The 17,828-nt window shown below is 37.3% G+C and overlaps 1 protein-coding gene across 5 annotated transcripts in view; it reads right to left on the bottom strand.

Annotated features, from left to right (window-relative positions):
* The window catches only part of CNKSR2 (connector enhancer of kinase suppressor of Ras 2), a 273,141-nt gene that overhangs the window by 6,119 nt on the left and 249,194 nt on the right, over window positions 1-17,828 (bottom strand). Inside the window, exon 21 of one of the 5 annotated variants that reach the window (XM_041741838.1) lies at window positions 4,582-6,553. The exons of the other annotated variants lie outside the window; for them this stretch is intronic. Coding sequence (XP_041597772.1) covers window positions 6,549-6,553 — 5 coding nt within the window. The 3' untranslated portion in view covers window positions 4,582-6,548. Of the gene's footprint in view, window positions 1-4,581; window positions 6,554-17,828 lie in introns of those variants that run through there. 5 annotated transcript variants of the gene reach the window in all.

The following is a 17,828-nucleotide window of genomic DNA, read 5'->3' as shown; positions in this document are numbered from 1 at the left end:
AATCAAACTCCAATCTTGTTCTTTAATTGCCTGAATCCTGGTATCATCTCTTTCTCAATAATGATAAACAAAGATAAACTTGGATTTTGCTCTGAGTGGTGGATAGGATTAGGGTTAGGTCACGTTTCCTTTAATAGAGAGCCAAAGAGTACTATTTGAGGAATACTAATTATATTGGCTCAAGGAGTAAATATGGAATGTTGTTCATTCCACCATGGTCCATGTGAATATTTTAGGCTTGCTGACATAGTTTAAAAAAAAAAAAAAGACTCCCGAGTTGCTAATCGATAATAACAGTAGTTAACATTTATATGTGCCAGGCAGAAGGGTAAATGATTAACATTCATGGTCTCTTTTAATTCTCACAATGCTGAGAATAGATCTATTTGATTTTCATTTTATAGCAGGGAAGCACCTTGCTCAAGGACATACTTAGTAAGTGTAAGTGGCAGAGCCAGAATTGCAGCTGGGCAGTCTGGCTCCAGAATCCATGATTTTTAACAAGAATTCCATACTGCCGATTTTGTCCGTGGTCATTTGAACCGTATTTAACAGCAGGAGTTGATGAATCTGTGAGAATTCCTTAAAAAGCAGCATTCTAAAAAAATGTTTGAGAGTGTACCTAAACTGCTCCCAAAGCCCATAAACACAGCACCTGAACTTGAAAGGATCACCTTTAGCAGTAAAATAGTAGCTTCATGTCAGTTCACATTCAATTTTTGGCGCTGCTGTGGAGGTTAGTAACTAATGGTCGGAATGGCTATTGAGTCCTTCCATTAGAAAGTTCCTTGTTATCATCAGCACATGCTATCATTAATTCCTCTCTAACGAGTTTTTAACTTCCTAATCATATGCCTAAGTTAGAACTATAAAAATACCAAAATCCCTTTTAAACAACAGCTTTTTAATTCTCTGTTGGCTCATCCTTGGATGTCTGCAACACCTAGAGGATTTTGGGGGATGGAGGGCTGTGAAAAGGAGGAATTGCTTTGCGGGTTAAGAGCAAGATCAAAATAAGATAGTGAATTATGACTGGCAATGGTTTGGAGCCGGGAAGGCACAAAATCAGGCCCCAAATCGTAAGGCCATTCAGAGTAACTACATGGGAGATGTAAAAACAAGGATACATTTGAACAGCATAATTCCATTTCATAAATCATAGGCCAAGAAAGGACCCCAAGGAATTATTTGGTAGTCATCATTCTTTGTGCCTTAGGGCAAGACTGCATCTAAAGCCAGGTGTAATTTCAGAGAGTTGGGGTCGGTGGGAGGGAGGCTGGGAGGCCTAACTGATGTGAATTACAGCAGTTAATGTATCAGGTGGCCCTAATGGATTAGTTCAGCTCTTGAAAGACTGTGAAGAGAGAAAGGAACTCAGAATTCAGGTTTAGGATTTAAGGGAGGCGGAAGTATTTTTATATTTTATATAGTTAATTTTGATTTTAAGATAACCTTCCATATTATCTACTACTGTAGGGAGTATATATTTTATTCAAGACCATTCTTACCCAGTTTTCTTTCTCCCCAGTTCTTAAAGTTTGTGGAATACTGGGCCAGGGGACTGGCTTTTTGTAAAATTTCAATGTGGTCCTACTTTAAGAAGGACAAGTAAAGATTCAATATTAAAAAGTGACACACACACACAGTTATTAAATAAATACAAATGGAAAGTCCCCCCCACCCCTTGCCATTAAAGGACAACATAATTCTGCGAAGAATCTGGTTTGACAGCTGTTAAGAAGAATTCAGTATAGATTTATCTCTGGTCAGCACGTGAACAAGGAATCACAATGAGACGGAACACAGAAACGTTTCCAAGTATACTAATGGAATAGTGCGGCTCCTATTAGAGATAAGTAAGGCTCTCCTCCCCCCAGTCCATACACATCATACACATACGCAACACCACAAGACACAGTAGTGGGATGAAAAAGGATGAGGGATTGAGATGCCAGGCTACCACAAAATGCCACCAATTACTTAACATTTTAAGACTAGACAAAGAGTCCTTTTATTTTCAAAGGACGGGGGTGAGAAGCAAAGTCACATTATAAATCTGATTCACTGTGCTCAACAGGCAAAACAACACAGAACTCAACATTCAAGACAAAAACAGACCTTTATTTTCTTTTATAATTTTCAATTGGTTTCCTTGATTTTTTTCTCAGATGAATACCAATTAAGTCAACTGGGGCTACTGTTGCAACTAAAAATATGAAAGCACCGTTATTTTCTTCTCTTTTTTGCCCTCTTCTTCTTCTCCTCACTTCTCTTCTGGTTTTGTTTGTTTGTTTGTTTGTATTTTAGACTTTGGCTTTTCTTCTTCTAGAAGAGGCTTGCTTTGGAAGATGAAGCAAGCAGTTGCTGAGTTCTGCTTCCCAACTGACTTTCCTTCAGTATAGCAGTTCAGCCATTTGGAGCACTGGCAGGACGCCAGCTCTTTTGCAATTTGAAGGAATGTTTTCTGAAAGTTGGCAAAGTGTAGAAGACCACATGCGAACCACTGGCTGTACATAGGAACCTTCTTAGGAACCTTCTGCAATTCCTAATGAGGATATGTATTGCTGCTACAATGAAATTTTAATTTGTATCCAATTTACTCAGGAACTGGGGGGTCTGTGCAGGAATAAATTCCCTCCCAAATTTTACTGAGGTTTATTTACAATGTATAAATTAGTCCTGTGTCAGATGACTTACTCTCCCAATTTTATTAAAACAAAGCGAACATACAAAGTTCTCTTTCCAATACAAAATTTCATTGGCTGATAGATTTGAGGATCACAATGAAGTTACTGATGGATTAACTTGTATTCTGTGTCAGGGGAGCAGGTCATTTCTGGCTGTGTCCTACTTGGCAGGGATGAAAGAAGACCCTCTCTTGTCTCATTTATACTCTAACTACACTATGAAATATGGTGACTCTAGGAATGTGGTATCACAACAATTCACTGTCTGGTTGTTTCAGGTTGCATGTGACTCCCGGGTGGTGATAAAGAAAAGCTCAAAGAAAAACATTAGCTAATGCAAAATAATATGCAATTAGTCGAAACTTCCTTGCCAATGGCTTATCAGCAGATGATCATGCATCTCTCAGATACTAAAATGTCTTTGGTTGACGTGTTTCTCTACATTCAGGCTCAGTGGTTTCCAAACTTTTTTGATTGTGCATCTTTACCAGTTAAAACACTTCTATTGTTAATAACGTACATACACGTATTACTCTATATTAATAGATATGCATGTTATAAAGCAGACACAGAAAATAAATTTGAAAGGACGAGTTATAAAACCTGAGGAGGAATTCCAATGTTTTTTCCTCCTGTACCTTAATGGTCCCATATGTACCGTATGTACGGAGACCCTAACTGTGACTTTCCCTGAGCAGAATACACCTCCCTCTCATTTGCCCTTCCCAGTCTCCTACCAGGCACCATGCCTTTTGCACCCAACATTTAAAGTGAGGGACGGGTTTCTCTCCTTTATATGTGAACTACTCCAGAGAGGGCTCCCTATCACATGACTGTGTAGTTTTTAAGACAGTTTATTGTGTCATTTTGTTCAGGATTTCTTTGGTGAACGTCAAGGAGAGCAGAATACAAACTTGGAGACCTAAAATTTCATCCTGGTGTCCTCCCCGTTTCCCTGCCCCTGCAATGACAATGCTGAAGGAGAGGAGAAAATGAAAACAGAGCAAAATGAGGTGCATATACCAACTGGGCTCTTGAAGAGCCAAGCCGACAGCAGATAATCATTTCTGGTACATGTTTTGGAAGGGAACTGTGCTCTCTTAAAATTGGACAATGATGTCCTCGTGGAAATAGTTGTTCCTTCCACAACACAGCTGGGTCATGAGCACATAAGGCTGGGAAAAGCGAAGTCACAAGTGGGAGAGAAGGCTGGACATAGTAGCATTAGTCACCGGTCAGATGTGAGAGGCATTTGTTCTTGTGCAGCGGCAGAGGGTTCTGAGGCTTCCAGGCTGAGGGTGTCACGTATGTGGAGCACTATTCTTGTCATGAAGGGCAATTAACATTTGCATTGAGACACGGGAATATTTTCTGTGAATACTAATTTACTAGCACGCGCCATGATAAACAACTTATTTATGTGTAACGTGACAATTAAACTTTTAATGGGTTCAATGTAGACAGGTTTAATGTTTCTAGGTTTTATGCTAAAGATGATTATGTATTCAGGAGTCTACCCTGTAATTTGAATTGTCTTACAATTAAATATTAGATCTCTTAATTCATGCTTTTATATAAGTCAATAGCTATGCCTAGCATTGTAAAACTGGAGGGAGGGCAGTTTGTTATAGCAGAAAAAAAGCAGAAGATTTTAAAAGCTGGCTTTTACTTGTTGCTCTGTACTCAACCACCCTTTTCATAATTAGAAGTAATTTCCATCTTTTAAGCAAAATGATGAAGAAAAAATGATTTCAAGTAAGAAAAAAACCCTTTCCTTTAACAGAACAGCTTGAGTGAATCCTTTTTAGAGAAGAACATGGGAAGTCCATCCATGTTAAGAATGACCTTGTGCTTTATTGAAATTAAGTATAGCCCATAGTAGTGTCAGTCAATCCCTTCTGCACAACAGGAAAGCTTACTTCCAAAAAGATGTGACTAAAGAGAGACAGAACTGAAGTTTATTCTATGCTTCATTCTCTAAGCATGTAATTTCTGCCAAATTGTGTGGTTTAATGCCATAAATAAGACAGTGGTTGAGTTTTCAGGGCACTGCCGCAGTTTTTATGATGGATAGTTCAGATGGCAAAGTCCTGGTGTCCTTGGCATTGATTTATTGATCCACAGGGAAGGTTCTTTGAGGGTCAATCACAAACATAAATGACAGATTCTAGATTTGCCCATAGAATTTAGAAAATTTAACTAGCAGAGACATGGAGGTCAAAGTACCTGGCTCTCAGGCAGGAATGCATAAAGAGGACAGTTTAAAACCAAAGCTAAGACATGATTGTATTCCAAAATTACTGTGGAGTCCCCATATGCCTTAATGAGAAAAAACGAAAATTCTTCTTATCATAACATTTTACTATGACTTAAACAGAGAGAATGACCCAAGATAATCCCACTAATATTGAATGCCAACAAAAAGCTTTTCGATGGATTTCTAAATACCACAACCATCATTTTTATATATACTTAAACAACACAGTAAAATGGTTAGAGCACAGAGGCAAATATAAGGCAGATCAATGTGATTTTTATTCACAACACAAATTCCATTTGTGAGAAAGAAGCAGAGATTACTTCTCTTTGGAAAGATATTTACTATCAAGCATACTTTGCAAATTATTTAGCTATCTAAAAAGATTTGATACCAACTGATCATATTTTTATTTTTAAGGAATTTATATTTTTACAAGTATTCACATTAGGCAGTACCACACAGTGCGGCGACAGGAAGGAGAAAGAACATTTCCAAATACAATGTTAAATTCTTTGTTCATTGCACAGTATGAATATCCATTGATTAGCATTGAAATTATTACAGAGTGTCTTCATCCAACTAAATTAAGGAAAGTTCACATCCACTACAGAAGGAAAATAAGCAATATTGAGCCACAGGGGACCCAGTTACATAGTATTAAATAATATCTGAAGCTAGTTTGAAAGACATCCAGACAAAATACTTTTTCAAAAGTGAGAACCACAGCCTATAGTTTCGGAAAATTTTACAGAAAAAGAATAGCTCATGCCTGTCCTATGAGGCAACACCATTTGTATACAAGTGCCAAGAAATAAGGAGAAAGTTAGGATTTTAGCTGAGGAATCTAATAAAGCCTGGCATGAGGATTTTTCTTCATTAGTGTCACCGAAAGCAGTCTCTGTGTTGCACCTGAATACACTTGGTAATAGAATCAACAGAGTAAATTTCAGAGCAGGTTGGGTATACCTTGCCTTAAAAGATTACACTTAGTTTAGTACAATACAGCACGTCAAGTTTTAAAAATGCAAAATACACTTAATACACAGACTTTGCTTCCTCTGCTTTGCCTTAGAGAGGCCACCAAAGAGTCCATTAAATAGCCAGGGTTTTCTAGTTATCGGAGCTGATCCCTCTCCTTTCCTGGTGTCAGGGGAACACAACCGAAGTGTCACCACACACAGCCCCTCCCCAGCAGTGCCCTTCCCCTTCTGTTCTCCCACAGAACCGCAGTTTTCTGTCACTGTGCTCCATCTTGATGGGCTTTGATCTTATGCTCCCAGTGTAGGAAGCAAGTCCCAGTGTAGGAAGCTTGCATTCTTCTCAAGAGTGGCCTGCCCCTCTTAACATCCCTTTAGGGAGGCCCCCAATCCAAAACACTTGATGATCTAAGCTTTTTAAAAGTCAGTTTTCTGTTATAAACAGCAAGGACGAGGCCAGTTTAGTTGCTTGCAAGAGGTTGATGCTGAGTCTGCGCCGTGCCGACTCTCTCCGATCTAAATTCTCTAAACATTAGCTTATCAATCTGTGAGTCCAATGGGTTGAGTGCCAACAGAAGTGGATCCGATTTGGCATGGAGAGGTTCTACCAACTCTCGCAGTGTATTAGCCTAATATGATAAAGCAGTGATACAATATGATGAAAGACCTGCGAGTGCCATTATTTCCAAAGCACATTAGTATCTGTATTAGAAATACCATCATGCAATACCCATGAAGAGAAAAGAGAAAAAAACTGGCTAGAATTGCATATGGTTTTAATACCATCATGTCTCTCTGTTGGCATGCAAGTCTACTCGGCCATAAACGGGACAGTTTTTGTTTTACGCTTGGTTATTTGGAAATGCCAATCTCACGTATACAAAATAACACACAGCGCGGATACATCTTTTCCCGCTTCTGTACTTGTATGTGCACATCTGTAACTCTACTCAGAGAAGTTTATGGTGAAAGTGTGCTCATTGTAAAATGATCAGTCTTTCAAGAAAATTAAACTGCATTTCTATAGGAGATCCTCCCTCAAATTCAGCCAACCAAGAAGCATGAGGAAAAATTTCCCGGCCTGCCTTCCACCTAAGCGCCCTGATACATATGCTGCCATGTGTTGATGAGCGACACGGAAGAGCACAGCTCATGTGGCTCCGACAAGGAGGCCGCATGCTGACCAGTACGAAGTGGAGAGAAATGAAAAGCCCTTACAGGGTAAATGTGATGAAATGAGGACTTTACCCCTGAGCCTAAGCCACGTGGGAAGGAACTAGGAAACAGCAAGAGACTGAGATTTTTGAATGACCTGGGAGACAAAGAACAATCGGGATAAAAGAAACTGTAGTCTCTTTCGGTTCATTTTATTTTGGGTTTTGGGGCATCCAAATATTGTCATCAGGCACAAATCAGCAGTATCTTTTTCTTTCTAGCCCGAGGCAGATTTTTATCTCCAACATCCTGTAGCATCCTTTTTTGAGTTAGATCAAGCAGCAATGAAGTGGGAGAGGGAACAGATAAAGCGTGTTGTTCATTACCACCTCCCTCAGAAAATGGAAGGGTGCATGTTGCTCACAGCACAGTATCTAGATAACAGGATGCAGCGCAGTTCAGAAATCAGCAGAACTATATTTCTCACAGCATATCCTTCTTTTGCAGAAAAGGGACTTGGAACTCAGTAAGCATAGGTAGGTCAAATGAAATAAAAGCCAATATGGCATTTTAGGAAATTACAGTACCAGAATGCGAGCTCTGGCTCCTACCACTTAACTTCATAAGGTCAAGGAGTTTCAGACAGCAAAATCAGAGGCAATCTACCTTGGACACAAGGTCGTTTCTAAATTTAAACTGTTCCTAATTTGTCTATCCAATTCAAACAGTTTGTAAGTTGTAATTCCTCTCTTCCCCTCAGAAACAATGTTTCATGAGGGGCTGAATTTCTAGAGCATCTAACCCATACTAAATCTGACCAAGAGCTCAAATTAAGTCACATTTAATGACATTTATGATATTGTTTCTATAGGACTGCTGGATTGCACCCGGAGAGACTGCAAACCCCTTCTCAGGTGAGCATCTTGCCCAAGTGCTGGATGGTGGGGGGAGGATGGCTTCCACTAGCTCCCAGTCCACACGGATTAGTAGAAGAGAAGCTGACTCCTCAGGGAGAGGTGTTCATTCATCTAGCAGTGGTCAGGCCACTGGCTAGCAAATCTTAGGGGTGGAGGTTTGCTTGTTAAACACAGATTTCTGGGCCCTACCTCTCATCTATGGAATCCAAATCTCTGGGCATGGATGTCAGGAGCCTGTGACCTCCTGCATGAGGCCAGACCCATCGGGTGGGGGCTATTCCATGGGTAGGGCTGATCTGGCTGGTGGCAGTCCATACTGCATATACAAGTATGTAAGTCACAAGTTCTACAAGTACAACACTACATGTCACAGCACAAACAATTTCAAGATTTTTGCCAAGGAAATAGATGCAAACATCTCGGTCTACAGAGAGAATACAGCAAGATAAAGGAGGCCTTGGTAAACTGCTTGAATAGATTCTTTAAATCTTTATTTTTCTGTAGTGTTAAATAGGTCCTCTTTATATTTGAGGCAGATAGAATGACTATAGAAATACTTCCAGGCCCAAGCCCACTGAATTAACTGTCTGCCCGTGCATTCTGAATCTCAACGATGAACAGCAGTGGCAGGCAGGCGGGGCGAATATGATGGAGTAGTATGTGACTAATCGACAGGAAATCTCTAAAACACAAAGCCACCCACTTCGTAAATGATACTGTTCCATGAAAGCCTACCTTGGACTTCTGGGACTCTCATACTTATAGGTCTCTTGAACTCCTTCAAGTACCCTTCCGGTTCTCAACACCCTCTTTTTTTTCACTCCCTTTGTATTTGCACTGGCCTTTCTTTCTCTCACTCCCTATTTCTACTTCTCTTCTTTGCAGCTGACAACTTCATTTATCCCCCAATAGTCACAATATCCAAACCAGTTAAAACTAATTTATTTTAGTGAGACTAATTTTTTTTCTTTTTAAAAAGAACAGGTGGAAATTACATATTCCTTAAAAAGAACACACGCCTTAAATTATATGGCCCTTGGTGGTTTTGCTTTCTTTTGGCCAGTATCCTAACTATAGAAATCTTCCCAGCATCCTACTATTAAAATAAACTTGACTATTTAGCAAGCTTTTAACCAATTACATTTTGAAACAACAATAACATACTGTGCTGCCTCAAGAAAATCAGTAATGTTTGACATATTACTTAACAAATAATTTATTGAATTTCCACTCATCACTGAAACCTCTAGTTGTAAGGCCACCAGCCCAGCTGGATAAAAAGAAACAGATCCCATTTCCCTATTACTAAACCCCTTGAGATTTGAAAGGTGAACCCAGAGGTAATGCCATGTTGAATCATGTATAAGATAACTTACTCCAGTCTGGATCCACTTCCTATACAAGTTCTTCACAAACTGTGTTTTGTAGCAATTGTTGAGGAGGATGTTTCTTTCCCTTTTTTGTTTTATAAATTTTAAAATCTCCCCACTAAGGATCATGCAAATAATAAGGAGAAATAGAGATTCTAGAGACATAAATTTCAGAAATGTAATCAGCCTTCTAATAGTGTGCCTCCTGGGAGTAGCTGATGATCCTTCAATCAAATGCCTGAGAATTAGATTGTAGGGTAAGGACATAGGCGCAAACATCTGCAAGAGAATGATTAAGTTTGAATTCAAAATAGGTTGCAAAAATCTTTTCCTTAATGAATGAAAGAGAATAAAACATACGAAAATGGAAATAAGAGGTGCTTAAGCTGGGAGAGCACTTACAGAGATTCCTACTTCTAAGTTCTAAAAGAAAATTTAGTTCTATCTACTCCATTATCAGTGAGATTGAGAGCAAATTTAAGGGCAAGGCCACTGATTACTGGTCTTAAGCTGCTTGCAGATAAACAAAGGTCACCAAGAGAAGATCAAGAGAAGATATCCAAGGTACATTGTACAGTTCCGGGAGAGGAGAACCCTTTTGTGTGCTTCAAAAACAAAACAAAACAAACTTGTTTAACATTATTATCCGGAGCCTCACCTTTTAAATGTGTATTCAGATTTAGGTTTTTCTTTTTGAAAAACAGGAATATCTAACTGATAATTGGTGATAATTGTCTAGTTTCAGTATGAAAGAGTGCGTTGATACCTTGGTTCAGAATGTTCAGACAGAGATTTGTTAATTGTGGCTTTAGTTTTGAGGGCCTATTTTCTTGTAAAAGTTTAAATTAAAAAAGACAGGATATCAGATGTAAAAAAAAAATACTGTTTGCCTATTTTTTATTTAATCCCATAGGGGGAAGGAACTGGAAAAGTTGTTATTTTTACTTTATGAATGAGAAGGAAAATTTTCATGACAAAGTATTCTTTTTTAAACAGAGTGATAAATAGTAAAAGATAACATAATTTGTTCACATTCTTTAATTAGCAATTCCATGTAAAATAAAATATTTGATAAACTTAGCCACAGGCAAAACAGATAAGGAAATACTGTTTCCGGATAATTAGAATGTTCTTCTAAATTGCCAAATCACAGTTCTATCCTCTGTGTGTAATTCACAAGAGATAGAGTATTTCCTTATGAAAGTAGTATCTCATCTTAACGTACCTATTGCTATACTATGACACTGGAGTGCATTTAGGACTTAATTAGTTATTACGAGTATACCACCCATTCTGGCTTGTTCTACTTGCATTATAAATCACTATCCGAAATAAAGGCCATCCAAAGTACCCTTTAAATGTAACATATAGGGCAGCCCGGGTGGCTCAGGGGTTTAGCGACGCCTCTAGCCTAGGGTGTGATCCTGGAGACTCAGGATCAAGTCCCATGTCAGGCTCCCTGCATGGAGCCTACTTCTTCCTCTGCCTCTCTCTCTGTGTCTCTCATGAATGGATAAATAAGATCTTTTTTAAAAAAATAAATGTAACATATATTAGCAACAGTTGAAGAGGTCTTTTAGATTTAATAGTCACAGAAGTACTTGATATGTTAATTCAATTTACCACCAGTTTATTTTCAATGAAGTGTCTATAGATATTTCAGAAAAATGCATTCTGGAATTTGGCTACATTCTATTGTCATCCTAAATATCACCAATCAGATTTTAAAATAGAAAATGGGGGTGGCCCGGGTGGCTCAGTGGTTTAGGGTCGCCTTCAGCCCAGGGCCTGATCCTGGAGACCCGGGATCGAATCCCACGTCGAGCTCCCTGCATAGAGCCTGCTTCTCCCTCTATCTGTCTCTCTGCCTCTCTCTCTCTGTCTCTCATTAATAAATAAATAAAAAAAATCGTAAAAAAAAGAAAGAAAATGGGAGGTTGGGGGGGCTCCAGGATGGCTCAGTCGGTTTAGTGTCTGACTCTTGATTTTGGCTCAGGTCATGATCTCAACGTCATGAGATCTAGCCCTGAATCAGGTTCTGTGCTGGGCATGGAGCCTGCTTAAGATTCTCTCTCTCCCACTCCCTCTGCTACTCCTCAAAAAAAAAAAAAAAAAGAAAGAAAATGGGAGGAATTCATTTTTATACAATGCATTGTTCAATGAGGATTTAATGGGTATGGGTGTATATACTATATCAGATGTTAGGGATATACAAAGATGGTAGTCTAATTTGAGAGTTCATGGCATAGTTGCACAACCCTTTCTCCATTTCTGTCTTAAAATTTTATAGTTAAGGATTACCAATAAAATTAAGCTCTACTTTATTAAGTACAAATATATATATATACATATTTAGACTCAATTATAGGACTATATACAATTATCCTAATGTATATTATATGTAATCATAATATATGATTACATTAATGATGTATAGGCATATTAATTTTAATTGATTAAATTCATTTGGAATACATAGAAAATAAAAACATTTGAAAGTCAGGGCACATTTAAAGAAGATAGTTAAAACAAATGTATATATGTATGTGCTGAGTTGTGATGCTTACAATAGACTTTAAAACTGAAGGGGATCATAATATGCCACCCCAAAATATGCCACTTGGGCACAAGAATTATTTTGAGCTGAAGGTAATTAAGAAGCAGCAAACATAGAAAGACCTTTGGCTGTTTCCTGATCTGGCTAAAAGCAGGACATAAATTTTTCTTTATGAAGGTGTTCTTCCTCTCCTCTTCCATGTCAGGAGAAGAACACCCTTATCATTGAAGACAGAAAATTGACATTAATATAGGTTTGCACAAACAAACCTTACTAAAATAACCCTTATCTTGCATTACTTTCTCTCATATATTTACTTTTCCACAATTTATGGTCCTAGAAGCCCAAACCCCTTTCCTTTATCTTGTCATTTCTCTACAACTCATTGCCCTTTGTTAAAATGGTATATAAGCTTCCAGGTCTAACCACTTCTATTCTTTGAAGGCCTCTGTGCAGATAAAATTAAAATGCTGACAGAAGATAAAATTTACATACATTTTCTTCTGTTAATCTGTCATTAGTCAGTTTAATATACAGCCCCCAGGCAGAAGACCTAATAAGGCAGAGGAAAAGTTTCTTTTCTACCGTATAAAACATTTAGATCACTCTTAAACCATTCCATGCTAATTCATCCATATTTTCCAATAGTTCATAGATAAGATTATTTGAGATTATTATTAAAAATCATATTAAATTCCAATGAGACACCTTAATAAAAAGTCAACCATTCCTGGCAAATTTTTCTTTCAGCAATGTGGGTGGATGGCAGCTCACTGGCAGAATGGGTTGCTGTTGCAACCTATACTTTTTAAAAAAAGATTTTACTTATTGCTATTTATTTTGAGAGAAAGAGAGCAAGAGAGCATGAAGCACAGGAAGGGGCAGAGGGAGAGGGAGAAGCAGGCCTCCTGTTAATCAGGAAGCCTGAAGCAGGGCTTCATCCCAGGACTCTGGGATCACGACCTGAGCTGAAGGTAGATGCTCAACCAGCTGAGCCACTCAGGCATCACTGTTGGCACCGTCTTATGATTAATGATTACTTATTTTAGAATAGTCTCTAAAATTTTCATTTCCAGACAAAATAGCTCCAGAGGTAACATAGTTGAAGTCTGAGGCATGAACCCACTATAAGAAATAGATTTTTTATACCAAGCACTTTAGAGATGCATAATGCAAATATTTTTTAGAGATTTATTTATTTATTTTAGAGAGTAAGAACATGAGCAGGAGGGGCAGAGGGAGAGGGAGAGAGAATCTTAAGCAGACTCCATGCTAAGTACAGAACTTGGTAAGGGCTCAATCTCACGACCCTGAGATCTCGACCCACGATCTCATGACCTGAGCTGAAACCAAAAGTCTGATGCTCAACCAACAGAGCCACCTAGGTACCCCATGCATATTTTTTAATTTATGAGATTTTTTTTTAAAGTTCATTTAAGTAATCCCCATACCCAACATGGGGCTTGAACTCACAACCTGGAGATCAAGAGTTACATGTTCTTCTGATTGAGCCAGCCAGGCACCCTAATTTATGAGAATTTTCAACCTCTACCACAACCTTATATAGTTATAGTAAAAGGGTATAATTAAATCATATTCACTCTGGATGATAATTGGTATGAAATAACTCACTGACGAGAACTTCCAATGGGGTGAAAAGGTAAATGATATTGACACAACATTTCATTTGTTACTATATCTGGTCTGCCAAAATAAAAAGGCAAACTGGGACCAGATACATCTCAATTGGTTTCTTGTTTATTTCTTTCAGTGGGTTCTTCTATGGTACTTCTAACCCTTTTATGACATTCTCTTTGCTACCTCATAAGCATTAAGAAGCAGTTCCAAAAAAAAAAAAAAGAAGCAGTTCCAATCTTATCTAGACATGAACTGCTTATGTGACTGGGTGGTAAAAATGTCTTCAGAACACTGATTATACTTCCATGACCCAAGCTCTTTGATTTGCCTGTCACACTTGACTTGAATGCTCCAAATCAGACATTTTGGTGGAATAACAGGTAAGGGTATCTGTTCTTGGGGAATGGGGGTTGTAAAGATACATTTAGTATGTTCAATCCATCAGAATCTACTCAAAGTAAACAAGACTTTGCTGTATATCCTCTTCCAAGTTGCTGATTAGCAAAAATGACCTGTAATTGATAAATTTTTATCCTCTGCAAATTGTACTATTGCCTGTTTCTTTAGTAACTAGACAATTAATGGCACAACCTAATTCTTGAAAATTTGATTAGAATAAATGAAGACATATATATTTTTCAAATTAGCAGTAACGAAGATCTTTGTGAGCTTGTGCTTTATAGAGTCTGCCCTACTCTTATTCTTGTATTAAACTCATATACTATCCTCAAAGTACTGCCATCTTGACATCGGTGGAATTACTTTTTAAAGAGTATCATTCAGTATCAGCTCCAGTATCACAATATCCACTTGAGACTAAGTAAGGAGAAAAAGAGGTATTGATCTTCAAAAGTGAGTAAAATAGTAAATCCTTTTTGACAAGAATACATCAAAGCATGTGTAGGGGTGTGTGTGTGTGTGTGTGTGTGTGTGTGTGTGTGTGTATTTGGGAGTAGAGTAAGAAAAAGTAATTCTTAAGTTAAAAATTTAAAGACATTATCTCCTTTCATGATGTAACATTGCTTATGATTGTAGAAGCTTGAGGTGGACTTCTGCTTACTTCTGGATGAGCTTATAATATTACAAAAAGTTGCAATATTAAAAAAAAAGTTGCAATATTGATTTTACCTCTTCACTAACTTCTAAATGTCACTGCTTTGTTACTGACCTCCTTGGCATACCAGCCTGATATTTGGGATCATTTCCTCATTAACAACACTGGCAAGGAGGAACTGCTTTAGGGGCACCGTGTGCCAACTAAATTTTGTAGCAATAAGGACAACCAAAAATAACTTTCCCAGCAAAACAAGTGCCAAGAAATATCAAAGAGAAAATTCAAGAGACGTTTATAAGAGCCTAAAATTGTATTGTAACAGCTACTTATCAGAATTCCTATTTTTCTTTACCTTGAATATATTATACATCTAATCTCTCACTTTAGTGAATAATTTTCATATTCTCTCTTATTTTTCTATCTATAGTACTTACACCATAAACTATTCTCATAAATTCCCATTGTTAAAGTCTTCTGCATAGTATAATATTAAAATTATTACATTTTTAGGTACTCAAAATGTATTGTGTCCATTATAAGAAAAAAACATTATTTTGGTAAAAATCACTATAAAATCATGTTTCTTAGAAATACAGCATGGATGTAAACAGCTTATCACAATCATCTTAGCAAAAAACTCAGAGGGTAGAATAGTAAGTCTTTAAACTCAATATTAGTTGCCTTGAAATTACTGTTTATTACATTTTGGATCAGCAAACTCATCTTGCTTTTGGGATGGAAAACTATAGAATCTAAGAACACATGAAGACTACTTTTAAAAAATGCCGTATTATATAGGAGTTTCATTTTTCCCCCTCCTGACAAAATTGTATGGCACTGCCCTTTTAAAGAAAGTTTTACTAAAGAGTTAGAGATATGCTGACTCTTACTGTTCTTATGGACAAATACAAATGACTTTATAGCTACTGCAAAAGGTTTCCAGCTATATCTGTGTTTAACATTTAGCATCTCATGTTGAATTTCACACTCATCAGTGTAATTACAGAAAACGAGAATCACACAGGGACTTCAATAGGATGATAGCTCATTTTGCAAAATTCTACTGTTTGAAATGTCAGAAGGTTCTCTGTATCATACAACTTAATTTGTATTAGAATATAGCAATGAATTGCTAACTTCCTGCTAGTGAACAAAACAAAAAATCTAATTATACTAATAAATTTGTTTTCTACTCGTAAATTAATTAATTAATTAATTCATAGCAACTTTATGGTGCTTATTCATAATATTCTGAAAAAATTAAGGACAATCCATATTTCATTGGAGCCAGGCTTTAAAAAAAATTCCTATTTAGTGTGTTTACCTTAACACAAGGACATATGCTACCTTCTCTAGGGTTAAAAAACCCCCATCAAATTAAAGATAGGAATTTGTAACGATGTGCAAATCAAAGGGTGAATTTGGGATTCTCAAGTTCCAGTTAAAGACTCCTTTACCATCTGTTTTGACTGGGGCCACTGGGTGGGGAGGTGTACAGCAGAGTCTCCAACAGCAGCTATGGTGTAATTAACAAATATGAGCATCAAAAACTCTGTAGAACTTTGGCCCTTTTTGTGATACGTGTGTGTGTGTGTGTGTGTGTGTGTGTGTATGACCATGTTACTACCACAATAATATAAAATTGAAAAGCTGAAAACAAGGATACATTAGTATATAGTTATACTAGTGTGTATGATCTTCCATAGATAATTCATCAGCTGTATCTGGATGTGCTATATTGGATTTATAGTGATAAATTACACCAATCCTTTCTTGTTAAATCCCTGTATAGTTATTACCAAATTTCTAGAATAACTTTTCTCACACAGATTTTATTGTGAGCAAGTGAAGAACTAATTTAAAAAATACAAATACTGGCTTTAGAAACAAATTTACACAATCCCACACTAAAATTAAAAGCAGCATTTTAAGACCACCATAAAGTGTACATTAAATGTGTTAACTATTAGGTAATACTGTCACATAATTTGAAATGAAACATTACTCTGTAGTAACTGACTATGCAGAGTATACACCATAAATATACACAAAACCATAACCTGACCAAGGAAAATGTCATGATGACATTTTCTTTGTCTTTATTGTAAATCTTTAGCACAGGACTAGAAAGCCTGTTTTCTCTTTGTGGAAAATCAATATACTTCAAAAGCAGAAGCAGGAACTCTTCTTTAACAAAACAATGCACTTTAATTATAGAAGGCCTTGGTTCCCAAGGCCTTAGTTTTAGCCATACTAGGCATGGCTTCAGATCTTGGTTGTGTGGGCAGATCTGGTCTCCATGGTAATGAAAAAGTAAGCCTGGGAAGTGTAAAGAACTGTGGTACATTGCTCCCCATAGAAACAGACAAGCTAAAATCAAATGCAGCTTCTGTATTTAGCGTTGACAAAGCCTGAAGCTTCAGGGTACTGGTACTATACCTCAGGAGTTGCCATGGCAATCTGCTAAGGAAGGTGGGTTATGGATACCCACACCAATTAACTACTAAAATGTTAAATTAAAAGCCAGTTCTGGGTTCAAAGTCGTAATTTATTTACTAGTTCTGAATTTGGTTTTCTTAAATAGGACCTAGGAGTTTAACAGAGGCATAATTGTTTTTATAAAACTCATATAATCTAATTAGAATTCCTTTTTAAAAAACCCTAAGAAATAGCCCTGAACAACTTTTACTTTTCTTCAATTTAGTGTAAACATTCTGAAGGCAAATCAATTTAGCTTGTTAGCTTGGTAATAACAAGGAGTGTGATACCAACACATTTCTATTTTGCTTTCCACTTTGTAAAGTGCTTCTACGTACAATATTTTAAAAGAATATGCAGAAACTGTGAGATTTTCACTAGAGTTCACTTTAGTAATGAATTTTAATACTACCTACTGCGTAGTACAAGTGAGAAATTAGAAGTTGGAAACAGATGAAAGTGTGAATGTTGCATTTGTTAATAGTTCCTTACAAGGCACGTGAATTGACTTTTTGGATTTGTAAGAGATGATAGGAAGTAATGTTTTAAAGATTCTTTATTTTTAAAATGTATTGATTTGAGATAGAGATAGAGAGAGCCAAGCAAGGGGAGTAGCAGAGGGAGAGGGAGAAGCAGACTCCCTGATCAGCAGGGAGCCCAACGTGGGGCTGGATCCCAGGACCCAGAGACCATGACCTGAGCAGAAGGGAGAAGCTTAACAAGCTGAGCCACCCA

Source organism: Vulpes lagopus, chromosome X, assembly GCF_018345385.1.
Source record: "Vulpes lagopus strain Blue_001 chromosome X, ASM1834538v1, whole genome shotgun sequence".
NCBI classification, from domain to species: Eukaryota; Metazoa; Chordata; class Mammalia; order Carnivora; family Canidae; genus Vulpes; species Vulpes lagopus.
Note: the sequence above shows the minus strand (reverse complement) of the source record. Positions and strands in the feature narration are given on the sequence as shown.